The sequence below is a fragment of the Bubalus bubalis genome, chromosome X (genome assembly GCF_019923935.1).
Source record: "Bubalus bubalis isolate 160015118507 breed Murrah chromosome X, NDDB_SH_1, whole genome shotgun sequence".
Classification (NCBI taxonomy): Eukaryota; Metazoa; Chordata; class Mammalia; order Artiodactyla; family Bovidae; genus Bubalus; species Bubalus bubalis.
Window position 1 is genome coordinate 22,730,109 of NC_059181.1, and position 20,746 is coordinate 22,750,854.

At 39.0% G+C, this 20,746-nt stretch overlaps 1 protein-coding gene across 2 annotated transcripts in view; it reads right to left on the reverse strand.

Annotated features, from left to right (window-relative positions):
* KLHL15 (kelch like family member 15) overlaps nucleotides 1–19,048 on the reverse strand; it is a 35,127-nt gene extending 16,079 nt beyond the window's left edge. The window contains exons 1-3 of one of the 2 annotated variants that reach the window (XM_006072180.4): nucleotides 18,986–19,048; nucleotides 18,218–18,417; nucleotides 5,367–6,078 (exon numbers count right to left, since the gene is read on the reverse strand). In XM_006072180.4, the coding sequence (XP_006072242.1) occupies nucleotides 5,367–6,071 (705 nt within the window). In that variant the 5' untranslated portion in view covers nucleotides 6,072–6,078; nucleotides 18,218–18,417; nucleotides 18,986–19,048. Of the gene's footprint in view, nucleotides 1–5,366; nucleotides 6,079–12,167; nucleotides 12,219–18,217; nucleotides 18,635–18,985 lie in introns of those variants that run through there. The other variant, XM_006072181.4, reaches the window with a different exon arrangement.
* Between the last annotated feature and the right edge of the window lie 1,698 nt (nucleotides 19,049–20,746).

The window sequence follows — 20,746 nt, forward strand, 5'->3', positions numbered from 1 at the left end:
AAGTGTGTTGTGCCTCAATTAACCAGAATATCACACCACCCAAGCATGACACATTAATAAGTTTCCTTATGTGTCACAGTCCATTGTTAATGCTATATAAGCCAACTACACTGATAGGGAAATATTTGGAAGATTATCAGTGCTTTGTGAAGACCAGTTCTGAAAGCTACCATGTTCTTAGGAAGGTATTATAAGGGTCTTAGTAAGGTAAACTTGTAATACTTTAATTCTTTCTATCAGTTTCAAGGTGAGTCCAGGACACCTACCTTATCCCCATTTTACAGTGTAGCTTTTAAAGTCACACATTCTGCTCCTTAAGTAAAAGACATTTTTAAAAAAGTGTTAGCCTTTCTAAGCCAGAGAAGGCAATGGCACCCCACTCCAGTACTCTTGCCTGGAAAATCCCATGGGCGGAGGAGCCTGGTAGGCTGCAGTCCTACCAGTTCAGTCCGTGTCACGAAGTGTCGGACACGACTGAACGACTTCACTTTCATGCATTGGAGAAGGAAATGGCAACCCACTCCAGTGTCCTTACCTGGAGAATCCCAGGGATAGCGGAGCCTGGTGGGCTGCCGTCTATGGAGTTGCCCAGAGTCGGACACGACTGAAGTGACTTAGCAGCAGCAGCCTTTCTAAGCATAAAATTTCACTCTGATCCTAGGATTAATATTCACTAGTAATGAATTTATCTTTTAATGGACTATCAAAATTATCTCAAGGCTGTAAATATCCTTATAACAACAAATTTTATCAAATGTAGATATGATTTGTTAAATCCAAATATAGTCTCAGTGAAGAATTAACATCTTTTCTCATTAAAACATTAGTTTTGCTCTTCAAAAGTTTATATAAACTCAATTTGGGGGGATATGGTGAATTACATTTAACAGATCAGAGGGAAAAAGCACATTAGGTATCTGAATATCATAAACTAATTTATAAAACGAAATATTTGAAATAAAGCAGAATTCATCTATATAACCTAATTCCTTCAAAAATATTTTCTTCTGAAAAATTTTAAGATTTTATGATTATGATTAATACAATTTCTAGGGACATCAATGGTATGCTAAATCTTACTTTATGCATATTTATGATATGGAAGATAAATCAATATATGAATATTTTAATGACTAACGTAACAAATTTGCTAAAAAGATCTCTTCTGTACAAAAAAGTACATGTGCTTTTTGCCAAATATATGTTCACTTCATAAAATGTTTTTGATAAACCAATAATTGTTTCTTAAAAACTAAAAGACCAAAGAGAACAAAGTTTAAAACTATTTAAATCTTCACATCAGTGAAATTCAGAATGACAAATGTCAGGCCTAATCTCTGTCAACAGATGCAAAGACCATTAGAGTTGGCAAAAATATATGCCACAGACACTTACGTTATGTAACAACTGAAATTGATGTCTAGTATTAAAACTCGGAATCCACTATAGATAAAACGAATCATAAGAACTCCTTAACAACTATATCAGAAGGACAAGATCCTTAAATTTATTTTCAGCTTTCCTTGATTATACAGTAAAAACTCCAGAATTGTGCTTTCATATCTTATTTCCATATCTTATACCTTTTTCAGTGCCATTAAAATTTTTAGGCTATGTTTCATTCATGCAAACATGTTAGGATTTTCACATCTCTGTACCAACTTTTAAGCCACCCAGGCAGGGCCACAGGGTTAACTACATGCTTCCTGCACCACAGAATCCTTTCCTCTCCCTACTCCAGTAGCTCGAACTGAGAAGCAAGCAGACCTGGGTTCCAGTCTGGACAGTGCCACCTACTCTGGGATAAGACTCCCAGACCATTCTGAGCCTGTTTCCCTAGCTACAAAACAGAGAGAACCTATTGACTTTGCCTATGTGTAGAGCATGGCCTGGCATGTATGTGTAAGGTGTTCAGATTAGGAGAATCACTGCCTCGAAGGAACTTGGTGTGGAAATCTGGGAGTCTTGGTCTCTTGGGTGAAGATCCTATCCCAGAGTATACAGTACAGAAGTTTAAGACAGTCTGTTTTCAGCTGGGGGAAAATTCTAGTAGAGGACTAGGGGAAAAGAATAAACCTAAAGACTCTGGCAGATCTAGAGGGCATGATCCAGGTCCCTGGAATCAGTGGGGGCTCTTCCTTGGGGAGAGGCAGAATGACCCCTTACAAAGCCACTGCTCAGATCTGATCGAGCGTTAACTACCCAAGGAAGAATTAAAATCTCTCAAGATTCCTTCACCAAGTTCTGTTCAATCACTTTTGAATTGTCCTGGGACCAGGGGAAGGATTCAGACAAAGAAATGCTATTCTCAAGTTATCTGCATCAGCCACTCCATAAAGTATCTGTTAATTGAACACTAAACCTAACAGAACATTTCTAAAGGCTAGAACTCCAGGAGAGGGGTTAAATATGTGAAAAAGGCTGTTTAATGTATGCACCTTTAGAGTTTCTAAAGCACAACTTAACTCCTTGAACTTCTAGAGCAGCTTGGTGCAACAGAAAGATGATCTGAGCCACAAATGTGAGCCAGAGATATAATTTTTATACTTTCTATCAGCCATATTTTAAGAAGTAAAAAGGTAAAATTGACCGTAATGATGTATTTTGTTTAATCCAATATATCCAAAATATCATTTCAACATATAAATCAATATAAAAGTTAGTAATGAGGTAATTTATATCCTTTTTGTCATCTTTTAATCTTTGAAATCTCAAATCAGATGTGTCACTTTTCAAGTATTCAAAAGCCACAAGCGGTGACTGTACTGAACAGAGCAGTTCTCGAGTTATAAATATACAACTTTTTTTAAGTAAGAAAGAATAATCTTTTAATTTTAACACTTTAGCTAGTTTCAGTTTCTATAAATTGAATGGAAGAGTTCCAAATTTTTTAAAGGGAGGGGAACTTTATGAATGTAAAAGAAACCTAACACAGAATAGTGTGAATGAAGTCCTTGATGATTTGGGGCTACTTAGCCTCCTAATACAAAAAAGAATGGTAAATTCTAAGTTTGATCAGAGCTGCTAAGCGGTTTTCCAAGACTTTCTCTGGCATTACAACAATATTTTCCTGTAACTGTTCCTGAAAATACAGGATGCTAGACGTTAGATGTGTTAATAGGAAATATAAGGAAGAGAGCAACTAAGTTAACAACAACACAAGGAAACCTGATAAATCCAGAATGTGGGGACACACTAAGATAATAGCTAATTTGATTTTTCTCAAAAAAAAAAAAAAAAGTGGTGGACTGTTTTAGATTAAGAAAGATTAAAAAGACATGATAACTAAAAGCAATGCATAAACCATGACTGGATTCTAGGGCATTTGTGGGACAACTTTGAATATTAACTAGCTATTAGTTGATACTAGGGTCTTACTGTTAATTTTCCTGGGTGGAATGTATTGAACTTGAGTAGGAAAACATCTTTATTCTTAGAAGAGTTATGTTAGTATTAAGAGACAAGATGTTGTATTTTCAACTTATTCTCCAAGATTCAGCAAAGGAAAATCTATATAGAGAAAATATGGTAAAATGTTAACAGTTCTTGAATCTAGGTGATAGTTACATAGCTATTCATTATACTATTCTTTCAACTTTTTGTATGTTTGAGTATCCTCATCATAAACAAGAAAAAAAAGGGACCATTCCAGATTAAAAGAGAGACATCATAACTAATGTGCTATATGAACCTTGATTAAATCTTCAAAAAACAGCTTAAAAAAGACATCTTGGAGATAACTGAGAATATCAGAAAATAAACTGGGATATTACACGATATTAAGGAAAGACTGTTAATTTCAATAATGGTATTATGGTTGTGTAGAATTACCTCTCTCTTGCAACTCAGCACTAAAAAATCACTTACTGCTATCAATTATCCATCATAATGTCTTTCAAGAGGGAAAATTTTATTTTATTTTCTATTTCATGAGCACCTCCATCTAAACTGAAGTTGGGGAGGGCAAGGTTGTTTGCTTTAGTAGTGGGAAAGCATCTGCATCTAACATGTAAAGACAAAACAGGATTCCCCAGGAAAAGAAGGCAATAAAAACAATAAGAAAAAAGTCAAAACAGCAGAGAAAAATGATTTGCACTGCTGACATGGGGCTGATTATCACTGAACAAAAAGTAATTAAGAAGTGTATTCTTTAGTTTCAATTATGTCTGCCGTATCAGTACATTCTGAGAATAAAGATAAAATCCCACAAAATTGAGTTATCTATTGAAAGTATAATTTAATGATATTTCACACCATTTCAGAGGGGAAAAAAAAAACACATCCCAGGCTGCTGAGTGTTATCTGAAGGCACAAATTTGCTTATTTTTCAAATGGTATAAACAACCCTTCTTTGCAAATATTGTATTTTTATCACCAGGTCTGGTAACTAAAACTGAGGAACTACCTAACATGAAGGGTGTCAACCAAAGATTTAAGTATGCTTTCTAGAAAGAAGAAAAGATGCAAGAGGTAAACAGAGCCTCAGAGGTAACCATGTGATTAGAAACCAATTAAGTTAAGCAATTACCGAAAATGCTTTCTCTCCTTTGGGCAAGAAAGGATCACAACTGAGACTGGTAAAAAATGAAAAATGCTTACATGCAAAAAGGCCAAGGCTGTTTTGGAGAAAGACAATTTTAAGATAGCAGAACTATTACATGGGAAAAGGTACACAGGAATGTTTGATCAATGTAGATAGAAGATTTATAGTCTTATTTGCTTTGAAATGCCAGAAACAACGGTTTTGGACAAATATATGTTTTCATGGTTAAATGTAGTTAGTATTCACAGTGCGGGGCAGCGGGGTGAGGTGGGGAATGGACAAAGAGGGGGATGCAGAACTAGGTAAGAGAAGGGAAGAAAATCACCACTAAGGCCTACTGCTTTTCAACATCTATTTTATGTTCCTCCTTACTACATTTTAGAGGAATAAGAGGTTGTGTTAATGTTTAACATTCACAACTATAAAACTCCTCTCGACTCTAATTTCAGTATGTATCACTTAAATTAATTTTTAAAAAGAGAGCTAGACTGACCCAGTTCAGATTTAATTACTCTGTGAAAAGAATGAGAAGCTAAAGCAAACTTACAATCTTTTAGATTAAATAATTATACTTCAACTTTAAAAGTACCTTCTAAGTGAAACTACTTTACCACCTACCTGGTCCATCCTTTAACCACAAAATGTGTTTTTAAAAAACCTAAATACACAAGCTACAACAAATTAGACTTCTTATGTGTAACTATTCTTAAAAACGATTCATTCCCTTTTTGGCTCAAACCAAGCCTGGGAATCTTATCTCTAAAGACATACTGCCTTATTAACTAAATGATGAGTCTTGTCGATTTCTTTCAAATGCACCAACCTTTTCAAAAACACTGGATGGGGTCATCAGACAAAATCTGATGTTCTGAATGATGGTATCGGTATGTCTCCAGCGTCTTCTATCATGCCGCAGCCAAGACTGCACAGCCTCGTACAGCTCTATCTCTGGGAATCTGCTCAGATGATCATTATCCAAGTAAGACATGAGCTTCTCAAAGCTCAGGTAAGACAGGAAGTCAGGCCTGGACATGAGTGGTACAAAGTTGTCTAGCAGAAAAGTATCCAACTTCTCCCTGACTCCTTCGATGTTTACACCGAAATCATCTAAGAGTCTCATAATTTCTGCACAATTTTCTAAGCAGATTTTCGCTAACAGGAAAGAGCAGCAGAACTTCACCACCTCTATAAGTTGAACATACATGGCAGCCTGAAGAATCTCGTGAACTGTACTCATACTCAGTTCTATAGTTCCATAGTACATAAACTGAAGGACGTGGCTGAAGCCTGTAGCAGTTAGACCTTTTAAGTGAATTTTGTTCTGATCCCGCTCCCTCATGTCTGCAGTAAACATAATTCTGAAGTAATCACTCTGGGTAGCCAAGAGTGCTTTATGGGCCTGGAACTGATGGTCTTCAATAACCAGAGTGACATCAAGAAGCAATCCCTCCTCATACAGTGCTCTGAACCCAGCAGAGACACTGGTGTCATGGATGGAGGAACAGAATCCTTCCATGTCCCCTGCCATGGATCACCTGGAAAAAAAGTAATCAAAGAAAACTGTGTTAATCATTTCCATGCATTCTAAAGATATTATTAACTTAGAACTTAAACAATTTTTAAAATTATCTCAATTCTACTGTGTTAAGTCTCACATATACAAACCCTTTGGAAGAAGACAACTTAAAGATTTGCAGGTTAATATTTTTGGCTTCCCTACCTGGTGAAAAAAATCTATTAAATATCTATTCAACAACAGTAAATTATTAACTTACAAATATATGCCTATCACAGTGACTTTACACTGTTTACCAAATATATTTAAACATGTCCCCAAATCATCAACCAAAAAGAATTTCTTAGCCAAATGCTAAATCATGAGAGAGACAAAAAAGAAATTAAACCAAAAAGTATACTGTTGACCCTGAAACTTACCCAAACTTAAACTGACCTTGAAACTTACCCAAAGAAAATAATCAGATAGATATGCCAACTTGTACACACAAAGGTTTTTCTTTCTAGCCTCATTTATGATTTAAAAAACTGGAAAGTATTCAAAAGCCCAACAACAGAAACAAGTATGGTACAGTCCTATAATGGATTACTGTAGTAACTAAAAATGATGGCAGCAATATACCTAATTCTGACAAATAACATTTACTATGCATTGTTATGTGAAAAAAAGGCAGGTAACTACAGTATGCTCAGTATATTTTCAAATATTAAATACACACACACATATATATATGTTTAGATGAGAAAAAGTCTGGAGGAATATATACCAAAATTATGTCCCTGGGGTAGTGGGATTTCAGGAAATTTTGAGTATACTTACTTACCTCATTAACCTTGTTTTAAAACAGTGAGCTTATATTCCTTATATATTTAAAACATAAATATACAATTTTAAAGGAAATTAAACTGCATTTTTGCATATCAGAGAAATGAAGCCAAAATAGTGGAATTATAATTAGATCTCTTAGGCAGAATAATTCAGTCTATCAGACGTCTTATGAAGCTAAGTAATTTTCTTCTTTTCACACAACCCCCCCCCCCACCAGGCCAACTATCTGTCCTCTCCTCAACTCTCACCCTCACATACCTCTGAGCTTCCTCCCCTATGACACATCCTCATCCACGAATTCCCTCCCAACCCTTTCCACTGTGCCCTGTGGAACCTTGCTTCAGTGTAAACAAACTCCCCTACAGCATCATGCTGGTCACAGAAAATTTTCTCTGCAGTCTGATTTAAAAACAAAACAAAACAAAACAAAATGAAACACCCTCTTCTATGTTCTTAGAACAAAATGCTCTTCTATAGCTTACAATCTACCTCCTGAGCCTTCTCTTGGCTTTCTACTGTCCTTTTTCTAAAATATGGCTTCTCTCTTAGTTAAAATCCACCTTCTATTGCTCCCTGTTATTTATCACATACACATATCCTGATCTCTCTTCCCTCCACATTTGCTGATGCCTGTGTTACTTGGCTAAGAGTCCTTTTCTCCACCTCTTCAATGTTCACCTAAGATCGCTCACCCAAAAACTGAGAGGTGAAGTTCTCTGATCATCTAAACTCTTGTCACCTCCCTTCTTACTCCATTTTAAAATCTTATGCTCAAATCTGCTGGGCCTCACCACTGATCCACACCTGAAATCTTGTCAACTGCCCACTCTCTGGCTTAATATTCTCCTCCCCTTTCATTTGGTCTGTCACCTCCAAACTTTACCTGGCCTTCTCCAGCTTAGATCTTCTGGTATCAGACCCCCAACTCCCAACCTCTTTCCTTACCCTGCTTGGGTGTTTGGGTGGGCCACGAGCCCTCCAGCGAAGCAGCTGGAACCAGTCACTGCTGGCACCTGCTCCATCCTCTTCTTCATGTAGACCATCACTGCCAGCCTCACCACTCTTATCACAGATGCCTTCCCCTTTGTTAACTAAAAGAGCACCTCTGTGTGCCAGGCACTATTAGACATAAAGGTGTGTGCCATTCAGGAATCCCCTCCGCACCCTGGGTTTGGCAGAGCCTTCAGCTGCCGAGAGTAAAAACGGCGCGCTTTCACAGACTAGTGTACTAACAGGCACTGTATCTCCAATCTTTGGGCAAGCTATCACTGGATTTGACTACTTTGTTTGACACTCTATTTTAACTCCCTGACATATTAACCCATTTATTCAGTAGTTATCCCAGTCTGGGGTTATCTCCAAGAAAATAAAAACCCTTTGTTAATAAATAAGAAAAAAGTCTGAAAGGATAATAAACTAAAATGCTAAAAAAAAAGTTATTTTGGACGGGAGACTATCTGGCAAGTCTTTTTTTTTTCTTTTGGCTGATCTGTGTTTGCTAATCTATCTTCAATAAAAGCATATTACTGCTTTCAAAAAGCTCATTTTAAAAAATCTACAAAATCCTCTGTCAAATCCAGTGGTTACATCATAGTCCCTTGTTTCTCAGGATCTTTCTGCAGCATGACTTACTCCCTTGGCTCATCACTCTCTCAGCTTCAGGCCTCTATTTTCCTAGTTCTCTTCCTATTTTGGGGCTGCTTATTTCTCAGTCTCCTTCCTGGACTTACTTTTCTTGAGCTATCCCTTAAACATGGGTGTTCCCCAGGATTCTATTCTTGCACCTTTTATCTTTTCATCTAAACACTGTATTTCCCTCAAAGAGCTCATCTAAACCCATGGTTTCTACTAACATTTACCTTTACCAATGCCTTGACCATCACTGTCCCAATCACTATCCTTACACTAGTACTACATAGCACATCTCCTGTTAGGTATCTCTGGGTACACCACAGGGATCTCAAAATCATGTCTAGACAGAATCCTAATTCTCTCCTCTCCCCAATCAGTTCTTTCTTTTGTATTCCCTTCTTATCAAGAGGATTCTAGGTACCTCTTTCTCCCCATTTGTCCCTAACTTACCTGTAAGTCTTATTAATTATACTACATGCTCACTTACGTTAACCTACTTAAGACAGTAAAGTATGCACAAGATACTTTACATCAAAATTTTTATTAGTAATCCATTAATCCAAAAGCTTTATACTTTCATTTTGGAAAGGGAGAACACAAGAGAGCTGTCTATAATTTGGAAGATCGATATAAAATATTTTAGACACTGTAATCAATGCTTGGCAGAACTACTTTACTAACACATTCAAGATTAAAGCAAGCTATCAGATTTTATTTCTTGAATTACTTTTAAAGGCAGGATGGGGAACACGTGTATACCTGCGGCGGATTCATGTTGATGTATGGCAAAACCAATACAATATTGTAAAGTAATTAGCCTCCAATTAAAATAAATAAATTTATATTTTTAAAAAAGGCAAATTTAACAAACTTAGAATTTTCCAACTGATATAAAGCACATATACACAAATGCATACTGTGAACAAAAGGAACATCACCCACCATGGTATCTGAATAATTAAACATTCTGGTTAGTAGAGTGCTATGAACATCACACTAATTAGCAGTTTTCAAAATAATTTGAATAAAAAATATAACAAATTAAACTGGATGAAAATTTCAGTATTTCACTATCTTTCTCAGGATCATTAAGGACACCAACTATCACTTTGACTCATCAAGATTTATTGGTCATTTTTAATGTAGATTTAATAATGGAAGGCTGAACACCAGCATTCACATACTTGAGATGAAACTGCTTTGTGTCATTATCTGTTATTTGACAGTGCCTAAAATACCACGTATTTCACTTCTTGTCAAAGTAACCCTCTCTATTCAACAGGTATCACTATGTGATAAAGTCTCAAACAGCTAATATTCATCTTTCTGACAAAGATTCCATCTAAAGGAAAGTTTTTAAAGGAGACACTATGCTTTCTCAAAAAAAAGTAACCTAGCTTCCAGATACTTAATATGATGTAAACATCATAGCACAAAGGAGGTGGGAGGGAATTGGTAAGCTGTAAGGCTAAAGATCCTTTCAGTCTTTAGATGTAAGGGCAGCACCTGCTGTCCTCTAGGCACCCAGCCCACAGAGGGGGGGTTCCTAGCAGACAGGCTTCCATGGACACACTAACAGTATGTCAGATTCGGTCAGATGGGGCTGGGAAATATGAATTAAGATGAGTGCTCCTGTGTCGAGAATCTAGAAAGAGGAGAGAAAGAAAAAGAAATAGACGTGCACTGTGTATGACTGGAACTAGAACATGTCAAAGAGTAGCTTCTGCTCAGTTGTGGGCACCAACTTTTGCCTGTCATGTGGGCTGAGTATCAGAGAATGCCAGTCAACTGAGAAAAAAGAGGAAAGCCAAGACAGAAGAAAGAGAGTGCTCCTTAACGCCTTCATTTTCCCAGTTCCTAGGCCCAGCTCCATTCCTGCCAGTGGGTGCTGAGAGAAATCCTTACATGCTCAGGATAAATCCCCCCCCACTGGCCTTTACTACCTCAGGTGGGTTTTTCCTACCTATAACCAAGGTTCCTAACTAAGAGAGTTTTAAAATAGAAATACTTTGAGTAAGTTACTCAAACTTTCTTGGCCTTATCTCCATATCTACAAAGGCATTAAACATGATGATTTCTAAAGATTTTTAGTCATAAAACTTTCATTTATTTTACTTTTATATGATTTTACAGATGTGTAAAGCACTTTAGCTTAGAAATTTGCAGTCACTCTTTCTACATGAAAAAGCTTTGTGCATCTATCAGTGTGACAGCTTTAGGGAAGTAGCAATATCTTACACTTTTATGGGAAGCATGTATATCAATACTCAGTATCAATGTTAACTGCCCAACATGATACAGTCTCTAAACAGTAGTGAGTACAGGTCTGGAGTCAGATGCCTGTGTTTGAATCCTGGTTGTATCTCTTATTAGCTCTGTGACCTTGGGGCAAGCCACTTAGCCTCTCTGTGTTCTAATGTCCTCCTCTGTAAAAAGGGGATACTAATATTAATAGAGCCTATCTCATAGGCTGCTGTGAGAAATAAACGAGTTAATACACATGACAACGTAGAATAGCATATGGTCCTCAAGTATACTATAGCCTTAGGGCCTATTATTACGCCCCTTCACTTACTGTTACTGGAACGAATAAAATAACCCTGACCCTTTAACAGTCCAGTTAATGTGGAGAAACCCTTCTTAGCAACACCACTTCAAACCTAGCTTATTTTCTTAGTAAAGTCTCCCAGGACTCAAGCCAACTCTGACTTGATAGATGAAGATACTAATATCCATAGGTGATATTTTTCTTCAAGGTCATACAACTAGTTAGAAACAGAATTAAGGCTAGAACCTGATTTGCAAAACATACAAAATAGTGTGGCTAGAAAAGAGCAAAATCTTTGAAATCAGAGCACTTATTAGTACTTACCATCAGTGTGTCTGGGAGAAATCTAACTTCCTGACCTCAGTTTCCATCCATATATTAGGAACAATCATCATCTATTATTATTGAGTTGGGGTGATGATCAAATAAATTAAGGTAAGTTAAATGTCTAGCCCAGAGGGAAGCACCCCACCAGAGGTCAATCAATGCTGCCTTCCCTGTCTAACTCTTACCTAATGTCCTTATCACCCACACAACCACAGGAACTTAACACCCTTCAAACTCCCCTCTATAGACCCCACACCACCCTAAGGTTTACCACAATGCAAATTTATAAGAGATCAGGAAATGTATTGGTAGTCAAAACACTGGACCTTGTTTGCAATGGCATTGTTTTCCATTTTTTCTCTCCACACAAGCACAATTTTCTAGCTTTTCTGCCCCAACAAGAGTAAACTACTCTTTGTATTTGTGCTGTTCAATATGAAAGCCACTACCTATGGGGTTTTTGAACACTGGAAATATGGTTAGATCAAATTGAGATGTGCTTTAAGTGTAAAATAAACACCAGATTTTGAAGACTTAGTACAAAAAAAGGAAAATATCTCATTATACAAATTTTTAATAGTGATTACATGTTGGAATAATATTTTGGATATACTGAGTTAAACAAAACATTACAATTAATCTCACCTGTTTTCTACTTTTTAAAACTGTGGCTATGAGAAAATTGTAAATTACATATGTGGCTTGCATTACATTCTATTGTACAGCATGGATCTGTAACATAAACGTTTAAGGCATCAAACAACCAAACTTACAAATGAACACGTGAAACAAAACCACCTTGTTCACAATCCATACCCTGGAAGCTATAAAGAAAAAAAAAAAAGGCTTAAATTAAAATAAAACAAAAATAACACACAAAAAACACATATAAACAAATAACAAGAAAAAGTGTAAGAAGAATACAAAAAAGGAAAACACAAAATTTATATAGATAATTATAGAAATTTAAGGAATAAATTAATAATTGTAAGAACTAATCACTAAAAGTAAACAAAATCAAGTAATTCTACAAAATCAATGAGGTTTGGAAAAAAAAAATCTGTTAAGGAGCTTTGAGAAAAGTTATTTACTAACAAACAAAATGCTCAGTGTACAAAAATCATGTATCCTCACTCTTGAAAACAGGTAAGTCAGATTAAGAGAAATCATGGGTTTATAAACCTGCATACCCTTGGCCTTCTACACTTCTGTATTCTACATTTGGCCTTCAGAATTTCAAACAGTAGGTTTTTTTCAAAAGGGGAACCAACTTAAACTAAATGACAAGGCATACTTATATTATCAGGAAAGAAACACTGGAGTTTGTCCTATTCCATAAACTTGGCACTGACTAAAGAAAAAAGAAAGCCTCACATTCTCTATGCATGAGAATGAGTGGTATAGTATTTCTCAAAGTGTGGTCCAGGGGCTTCAGTCCCCACAGAGGACTTTGTGAGATCAAAACAATTTTCATAATAATTTTAAAAGTGATTTTTCTTGTTTACTTTCATTCTCTCAGTGTTTTCCAGAGACTACATGTGATAAGAAATGATAAGAAGCCATTGTTTTTTATTAAGCCAGACATTAAAGAGACTTTCAAAAATGTAATAAAACTATGCCATTCTTCTAAGTTTTTTGTTGTTTGGGAAAGTAGTTATTTTTCATTTAAAAAATGCTATTTAGGAACTTCCCTGGTGGTCCAGTGGTTAAGACTCTGAGCTCCCAATGCAGGGGGCTCAGGAACTAAGATCCCACAGGCCCTGGTGAGGCCAGAAAAAAAAATTTAGAATTAACAAGTAATGGGACTTTAAATTCATTTTAAGTATTTTTTCAAACTTCCCAGTTTTAATTTCTAAAATGCTCAATATAAATAGATACAACCCACATAAACAAAAGCTCTTTGAGATTCCAATAAATTTTAAGAATATAATGACGTTCTAAGACCAAAAAATTAAGCACCACTGACTGTACAAGAGATAAATGACAATACACACACACATACACAAAGCAACCTCTTCCCACCTCTGCTCTGAAAGACCATTACTGCTATTTATACCACAGAAATTTCTAACAGTTCAAACTCTCTAGTGACGAGTAAACAAAGTCTGATGAGGGTAAAACTAGACAGGAACTCAAAGGCAAAGAAATTAAATGCTTCCTTTTCAGCTAGAAGGCTGTCATTCTGATTGGAAGGCAAAACTGTAGGCAAGTAGAGATGTTTCAAAATTAACTAACCTCCATGTTTATGCCATAAGCAATAATTTAATGCTTTCACACTATCCCCACAGCTGCTTGAAAATTCATACAAATCCCTAATTTATTCAGTACCAAAGCTAGATTCTCAGAGGTTGATATGCGTATCTTCAGTGAAAATTTGAAATTATTTCATATTACCTTTATCCTCAAACTGTTAGCCTACCAATGTTAAACCCTATGTAGAAAATGCCATACTTGCATACTAAAAAGAAAACGCAAGGCTTACTATAGATAAAAACAGAATTTCTGAGTCATAAAATTCCTCACAATTTCTTTAATCTATAAAGTAAAAATCTTTTAACAATCTCAAAGTGACCAACTTAATCTAAAAGGAAAGAAAAATTCAAAAACAGACCAACTTTATTAGCTCTATTCACAGCCCTTTTACCCTGAGACATACTGCTCAAATTGAGAAACAATTAAGTCTAATATTAGAGAAAAGGCTGCCTAAGTTAATTAATTTGTTTAGTACTGGAAATTCTTTTTTGTCCATCAAAATGTTTTTATAACTCAGAACCAAACTGCCAATGACTATTTAACTAAGCTTTTAGGAAGGCTCTGGGTCCTCCAGCCTCCCAGTTGGCATCTGTTATCTAAATTACTTCATTTTTCAGGTATGTTTAGCATTTAGTCATCCTATAATAAAAAGAACCCTTATGAGAAAAAAAACCCACTCCTGTTTCAATGCTATTTTTTCATCAGAAGATTTTAATTTAATGCTCCTCTGCTTATTCCTCACAAGTAAAAGTAGTCCAAGAGTGATGTCATGGAAAACAGCTTCCCTAGCCTTTAGAGATTGGATCCAGTGAGAATTCTAGGAAAAGCCTCTACTGGGGAATAAAACCCCAAATCTTCTAAGTTACTTTCTAACATGAAATCATCAATACTATAATGTTAACATCTTAGTTTTACACAAGAAGTAAACAACTAAACTGAACCTTCTGGAAGGTCTTAATGTTATGATACGGATTTCCTGTAAATCTTTTAAGTGATGCAGAATCATTAACTAAATTCAATGATCTTATCAGAGACAAAGAATAAATCTTCTATTCGTTTCTATCTGCTTCAGTGATTCAGCCAGATGAATTTTAAAGGGCTTATATTAAAAACAGAAAGCCTGAGGAAATATCTTGCCTTTTCTAGTTTCTTTATTGCAAAGTTAAAATTTTTAATTCTGAAAAGGCCTCCCACTTTCGGACCAGCAATACATATATGTATATGTGTGTATATATATACACACAAACATATACCCATGGCAAAGATGAACTATGAGAGTTTCTCCAGTGACTCCTAGAACAGCAATAATAAATAATAATTATCTCCTAATTCCTGCCCCTTGTTCACCCTGTCCCAGACACACTAGCCTCTTTGCTGCTTCTTGAAAACCAGTCAACACACCCACCTTAAAGCCCCTAAACTCGCCGTTCCCTCTGCCTGGATCACTAATCCCAACATACATGGCTCCCTTTAGGTCTTTACTCCAGTGTTTTATCTTGGTGAGGCACCCCCCCACCCCACAACCCCTCTTTAAAAGAGAAAACCACCCACCCACCATATTCAACAGAAAATCTTCCTTTTCCTTTTCTGTTTTTTCTCCACAGTATACTAAATGAGATACAGGCTATATTCCTTCCTCAGTTTATTTTTCTGTTGTTTTTCTTTTTTTGTTTTGTATTCACTGTTGTATTCCCAGAACCTTGCTAGGAACGCTGCTTGGCACATAATAAGTGCTTAATAAATACTTATAGGATGAATAGATAAGTTTAACTCTCAGAACCCTCCATGCTCTGTAACCATCCCTGATTTAGAGATAAATCAAAACTCACGGGGGTTAAGTAACTTGCCCAAGGCTATGATTCCTAATAAGATGGGGCCAGTTTGACTTCAGAGCCTTGGAGTTTAACCACTATCCTGCAATCTTTCACCAATAACTGCCTTTCATGTCTCTTCAGTTAAAAAAAACAACAACACATCAGGACTTCCCTGGAGGCGCACTGGTTAAGACTCCCCTTCCAATGCAGGGGGTGCAGGTTCGATCCCTGGTCTGAGAACTAGGATTCCACATGCAGTGTGGCATGGCCAAAAATTTTTTTTAAATTAGGGGGGGAAAAAGTCCACACGGACTGAAAGTGAAAGTCTCTCAGTAGCATCCGACTATTTACAACCCCATGGACTGAACTCTCCAGGCCAGAATACTGGAGTGGGTAGCCTTTCCCTTCTCCAGCAGATCTTCCAAACCCAGGGATCATACCCAAGTCTTCCGCATTGCAGGCGGATTCTTTACCAGCTGAGCCACAATGGAAGCCCAAGAATACTGGAATGGGTAGCCTATTCCTTCTCCAGCGGATCTTCCCCACCCAGGAATCGAACTGGGGTCTCCTGCATTGCAGGCGGATTCTTTACCAACTGAGCTATCAGGGAAGCCCACATGGACTACAGCATACCAATTCAAAAGAAATATATTCTAATAATTTAATCCAACGTCTCCTAAGCTACAGAGCGATTCTCCTCACAGTTAATGTTTTTCACTCTCAAAACATTTAAAATAGGAAAAGGCAAATTTGACAACTGACGTGCTACATAATTTGGGGAGCCCAGGGCAAAATGAAAATGCGGGACCCCTCGTTCAAAAGCTGGAAAAAAGTGTCATTAAAGGTACTAAAGTATTAAAAAAAAAAAAGTTACTGAAGTATAAAGCTTTCTCCTTTCTTCTGAGGTCTCCCTCTACATATCATGGTGTTCTTTTAATTTGCTGCTTAATGCATTCTAAGTAAAGATAAATCAGAAATTTACATTATTATCATGAATTTTACTGTTCACCTTTATATTGTACAATACCAGTTTTACACGCTGATTATTAAACCAAGTTTGGGGTTCTTCTGGACACCCATGAAGCCACACCAGTCCCGGTTCCAAAATTTTACCCCCAGGTAACCCAGATCAAGGCAAAAAGATGGCCAAACTTTGAAATTCCCAATAAAGCAATGATTTGCCAAAATTTTATCTTCAGGACAAGCAGTAAGTCCAACGTATAAAAGCTAGCACATTAAAGTAGGCTCTTCCTTTTGCTAATTTAATCCTGCCGCCTTATATTATTCTGCCTTTTTTAAAAAAACAAAAGCATATTCAGAAAGACAGTCGGCACTGGATTATAAATTTAATAAAACATTTCAGGAAAAAAACTCAGAAAACCCATTTATTAGCTAAAACTAACTATATATTTTAAAAAGCTTCTCTTTCACTTTTTATGACCCATTTTTAAAAGCCAGACCATATATTTTTAATGTGCCAAATAAGAATGATCCCATACTGTTACATATATATATTAAAAATTCTGATAAAAAATTTCGATTTTCAACCCACAAGTATTTAAGGCTTACGTATTTCATTATCCCCCGCCAAGCTAATCAGCAATAAAAAGTGCAAATTAACATCCCTTACCATAGAAAAACTGGTTCCAAGCACCAACTAAGTGTGGTGATGAATAAAGAGAGAATTAAATTACATAAACACTATATTAAGTGTCAAAAAGCTGAGATTTTCTATACATTTGTAGATCTATTACAGAAATTCGAATGCATGTATAAGCTCTCCAAAAACAATTTTCAAATTAGTAGAGATATTCAGGCATCTTGTTTCCTAGATACGAAAAACAAGCAATAAAAATTAAGGTATACATCTTAACACCATTTTCCAAATGACAATTTTATCAAGATATTAATCTTGAAAAGAAAAATGTAAATCCGAAAAATAGAAAAGACTCAACAAATGCAAGGTGTTTAATATTCCGAGTAAGCAAAAGGGCATAAGCGGCCTAGAAAAATGAAAAGCAAAGCACCTCAGAAACGTTAAATTTGAATTAAAGAATACCGTTATTTAAATAAGCAGTCAGCATTTCGGAGGAAGAAGGCCAAGCAATGTGACTATATCTAATCGATTCAGAGCAGTGCTTTACTAATTTCCGTCCTTATCGCTTATACTTATAATATAGTGAAAAAAGAGGCAGCAACAGTTAGCCACTACAACATTCACCACTCTGGCAAAGGTTACTTTAAAAATTGCCTTGCATTTTTACAACACTTTACAGCTACGGATTATTTTCACATATATGACCTCATACAGTCCTCACTACCCTGTGATGTGGCTATTACCGACTCGATTTCATAGATAAGAAACCGAGGTTCGGTAAGCGATTTTCTCAGAGTCACCTAGTCGAACCCAGACCTTCTGATTCCGCGTTTTACGCCTCGCATTTCGCATAGTTCTATTTCAGGCAAAAATAGCATTTTTAAAGGGAAGGAGCGGGATAGGGAGAAAATAATCATGGTACCTGCAGCTGTGTGCTGCAAAAAATGGCTGAATTATGCTTCTTCCTTTTTTTTTTTCTCCTTGGGAAAAAAATTAGATTTCAAACAATCTAAGTAAACTCAAAGAGAAATTAGATCTCGGCGTCAACCAAATGTGCGACTGGGGTCAGTGCTGAGGGGCTACCGAATCCGAACCTAGCGCGGAGCCGCGGACGAAGCCCGGGCTCCCGCAGGCCGAAGGGCCAGGGGCGGCTACGCACCTCGGGGGTCTGTCCAGCCTCTAGTGGACGGCAGTCTGCATCAGGAAGAAGCGGGCCAATGGGCCGGACGGTGGGCGGTCGGGCGCCGGGACGGCACTCGGCAGGCTCCTCGAACGTCTACAAGAAGCCGCTCCCGGGCCGAGCCAGGGCGCTCTGGCGGGGGGCGAGACTGCGCGCCTGCGGCCCCCACGAAACCAGTCCTGGGAAAGAAGACAGCACTGAGGAGAGAGATTCGAGACAGTCGGGCGAGGCGGAGCGGCGTCGGGGCCGGGGTCGGCCTTGCCAACGCCAGGGGCTTCGCAGCGCCCGGCGGGGTTCGGCGGGAGGGCCGACGCGGGGCCTCGGGCGGAGAGAGGGGCTGGGGGGCCGCGGGTAGCAGGAGAAGCACCGGCGGTGAAGACGTCGACGACGGCGTCTCCGGGCTTCTGCCCCAGAGCGCGCGGAGCCTCAGGATCACCCACGCCGGGGGTGGAGGAAGGCGGGAAAGGGGCGGGAAAAGGGCGGAGCTTGCGGGGCCACGAGCCAGGGGCCGCTCCGGGCCGCGCGCCCCCTGCGGGCCGCGGGAGCCGCCCGGGGCCCGCCCAGGGAGGCGGGGCCCGCCGGCAGGGGGCCCGGTGCGCCGTCGTACAACGCGGAAGCCTGCCACGCGGGTAGGGCGGTCGAAGGGTGGGAAGCCGAGAGTTGGAACGCAAGCCCGGGAGGCACCCTCGGCCCCCGCCGGCGCCTCGAGGGGGCCCGCGCGCGGGCAGCGGCCTGGAGGGTGTTTACCTTCCCCCTGGTCGAGCGCCAATGCCGCCATCTTTCAGCCAGCGCGCGTCACTTCCGGCGCCGCGGGAGCGGGAGCGGGTGTGGGAGCGGGATGGGGGCAGGGCTGTCCCACGCCCGCGGGGCCCCACGTTCTGCCCGCCACGCCAGCGGGCCTCACGGAAGGAGTAAAGCGGTCGGCGCTGCGGCCGTGGGCCCGGCCCAACGCGGCTTCCCGTGCGGCTTCGCCGTCGGGGCTGGGAACTCTCGGCAGTGCTGGTCCCCTCGCCGCGGTCCCACTTCACTTGCACGAGCGGTGGGCTCGAGCCACTGTGGTGCGCCCACCCTCCACAAGTTGAGGGTTAGGGAACCCGGAAAATGTTTTTTTGCATCTGGCACACGGTGGGGGTGGGGGACTCGGGGACGATATGGAAGGTGCTTTGCGGTATCTACCTGTGTTATAAACGTGACTACATCTGCGCCAAATGACATCATTGTTTTAAAGGCAACTTGCAGCGGACTGTTGCGTCATAGTTCCACTTGGCTAGTTGCACAACAGTTACACGGTTCAGAAGTACATTTCCCAGAGGTGAGAAAATTCATAGAAGCCGGCATGTCTGCACCACACAGAAATGCCGGATCTAAAAATGCTGTTCTGTTTCTATTTGCGTCAAAATAGATGGCAAGAACGAACATTGAGAGCACTGATTTTAAGGGTTGTTGTTCGTTTCTGACAAATCGGCTCTAGAGGTGTAGCTCATGCTTTTTACATACCGCCTTCTCTTGATTTAATAATTTAAAACTGCGTTACAGGACTGGTTTGTAAATTTATTGTTGTGAAATCTCTATGTGGGAAAAGTGTAGATGACAGAAAAACACAGTTGGAAGCCAGTGGTTCTACAGTTAACTGTAAGTCATCCATTGCCCATATCTGATCCTAAACACAAATTTCTCTTACCCCCACCCCCCGCCGCCATTTTCTCTTCAGACCAATAAATATCCCGAAGAAGTCACAGTGAGATGTATGGCTGAAAGCTATCATTAATCTCTTTCTAGCAAACTTGACTATGTCATGTTTCCCAAGAGGCCAGAATAGCACACGATGTACCATTTTGCTGAAGTAGTCTACTTCGTGGGAAAAAATAAGAGAATCACTCTCATCTTTTTAAAATAGGGAAATACGCGTCCCTTTTCCAATTTAAAGTATAAAACCAGCTTTTAAAAACTGTAAGTCATAAAATAACTTTAAAACGGCATAGATTCAACTTTGCACACCCAAAAGCGCTGATTTTGATTTTTGCACATTAGCTAACAGACATACATTTTAAACTATGCATTACGGAGTGGCACTGACCTCTTGGAGAGAGACTTCTGTTCCTTATTCAAGCGGGAACTGAAATGTATCTGTATTCTGAGTAGCAGGTGTACATACAACTGCAGTGGGTGACATCATGAGCTGTTGTCTTCCACACACTCCTTTTTTTTTAAGATTTATTTATTTATTTTTGACTGTGCTGGGTCGTCTTTGCTGCGTGGGCTTTCTCTAGTTTCGGCAAGCGGGGGCTACTCTTCTTGCATGTGCAGGCTTTTCATTGCAATGGCCTCTCTTGTTGTGGAGCATCCACCCTAGGGCGCAGGGGCTTCAGTAGCCGCTGCGCTCTCGGGCTCTAGAGCACAGGCTCCGTGGTTGTGGCATATGGGCTTAGTTGCTCTGAGGTATGTGGGATCTTCAGGGACCAGGGACCGAACCTGTATCTCTTGCACTGCAAGGCAGATTCTTAACCA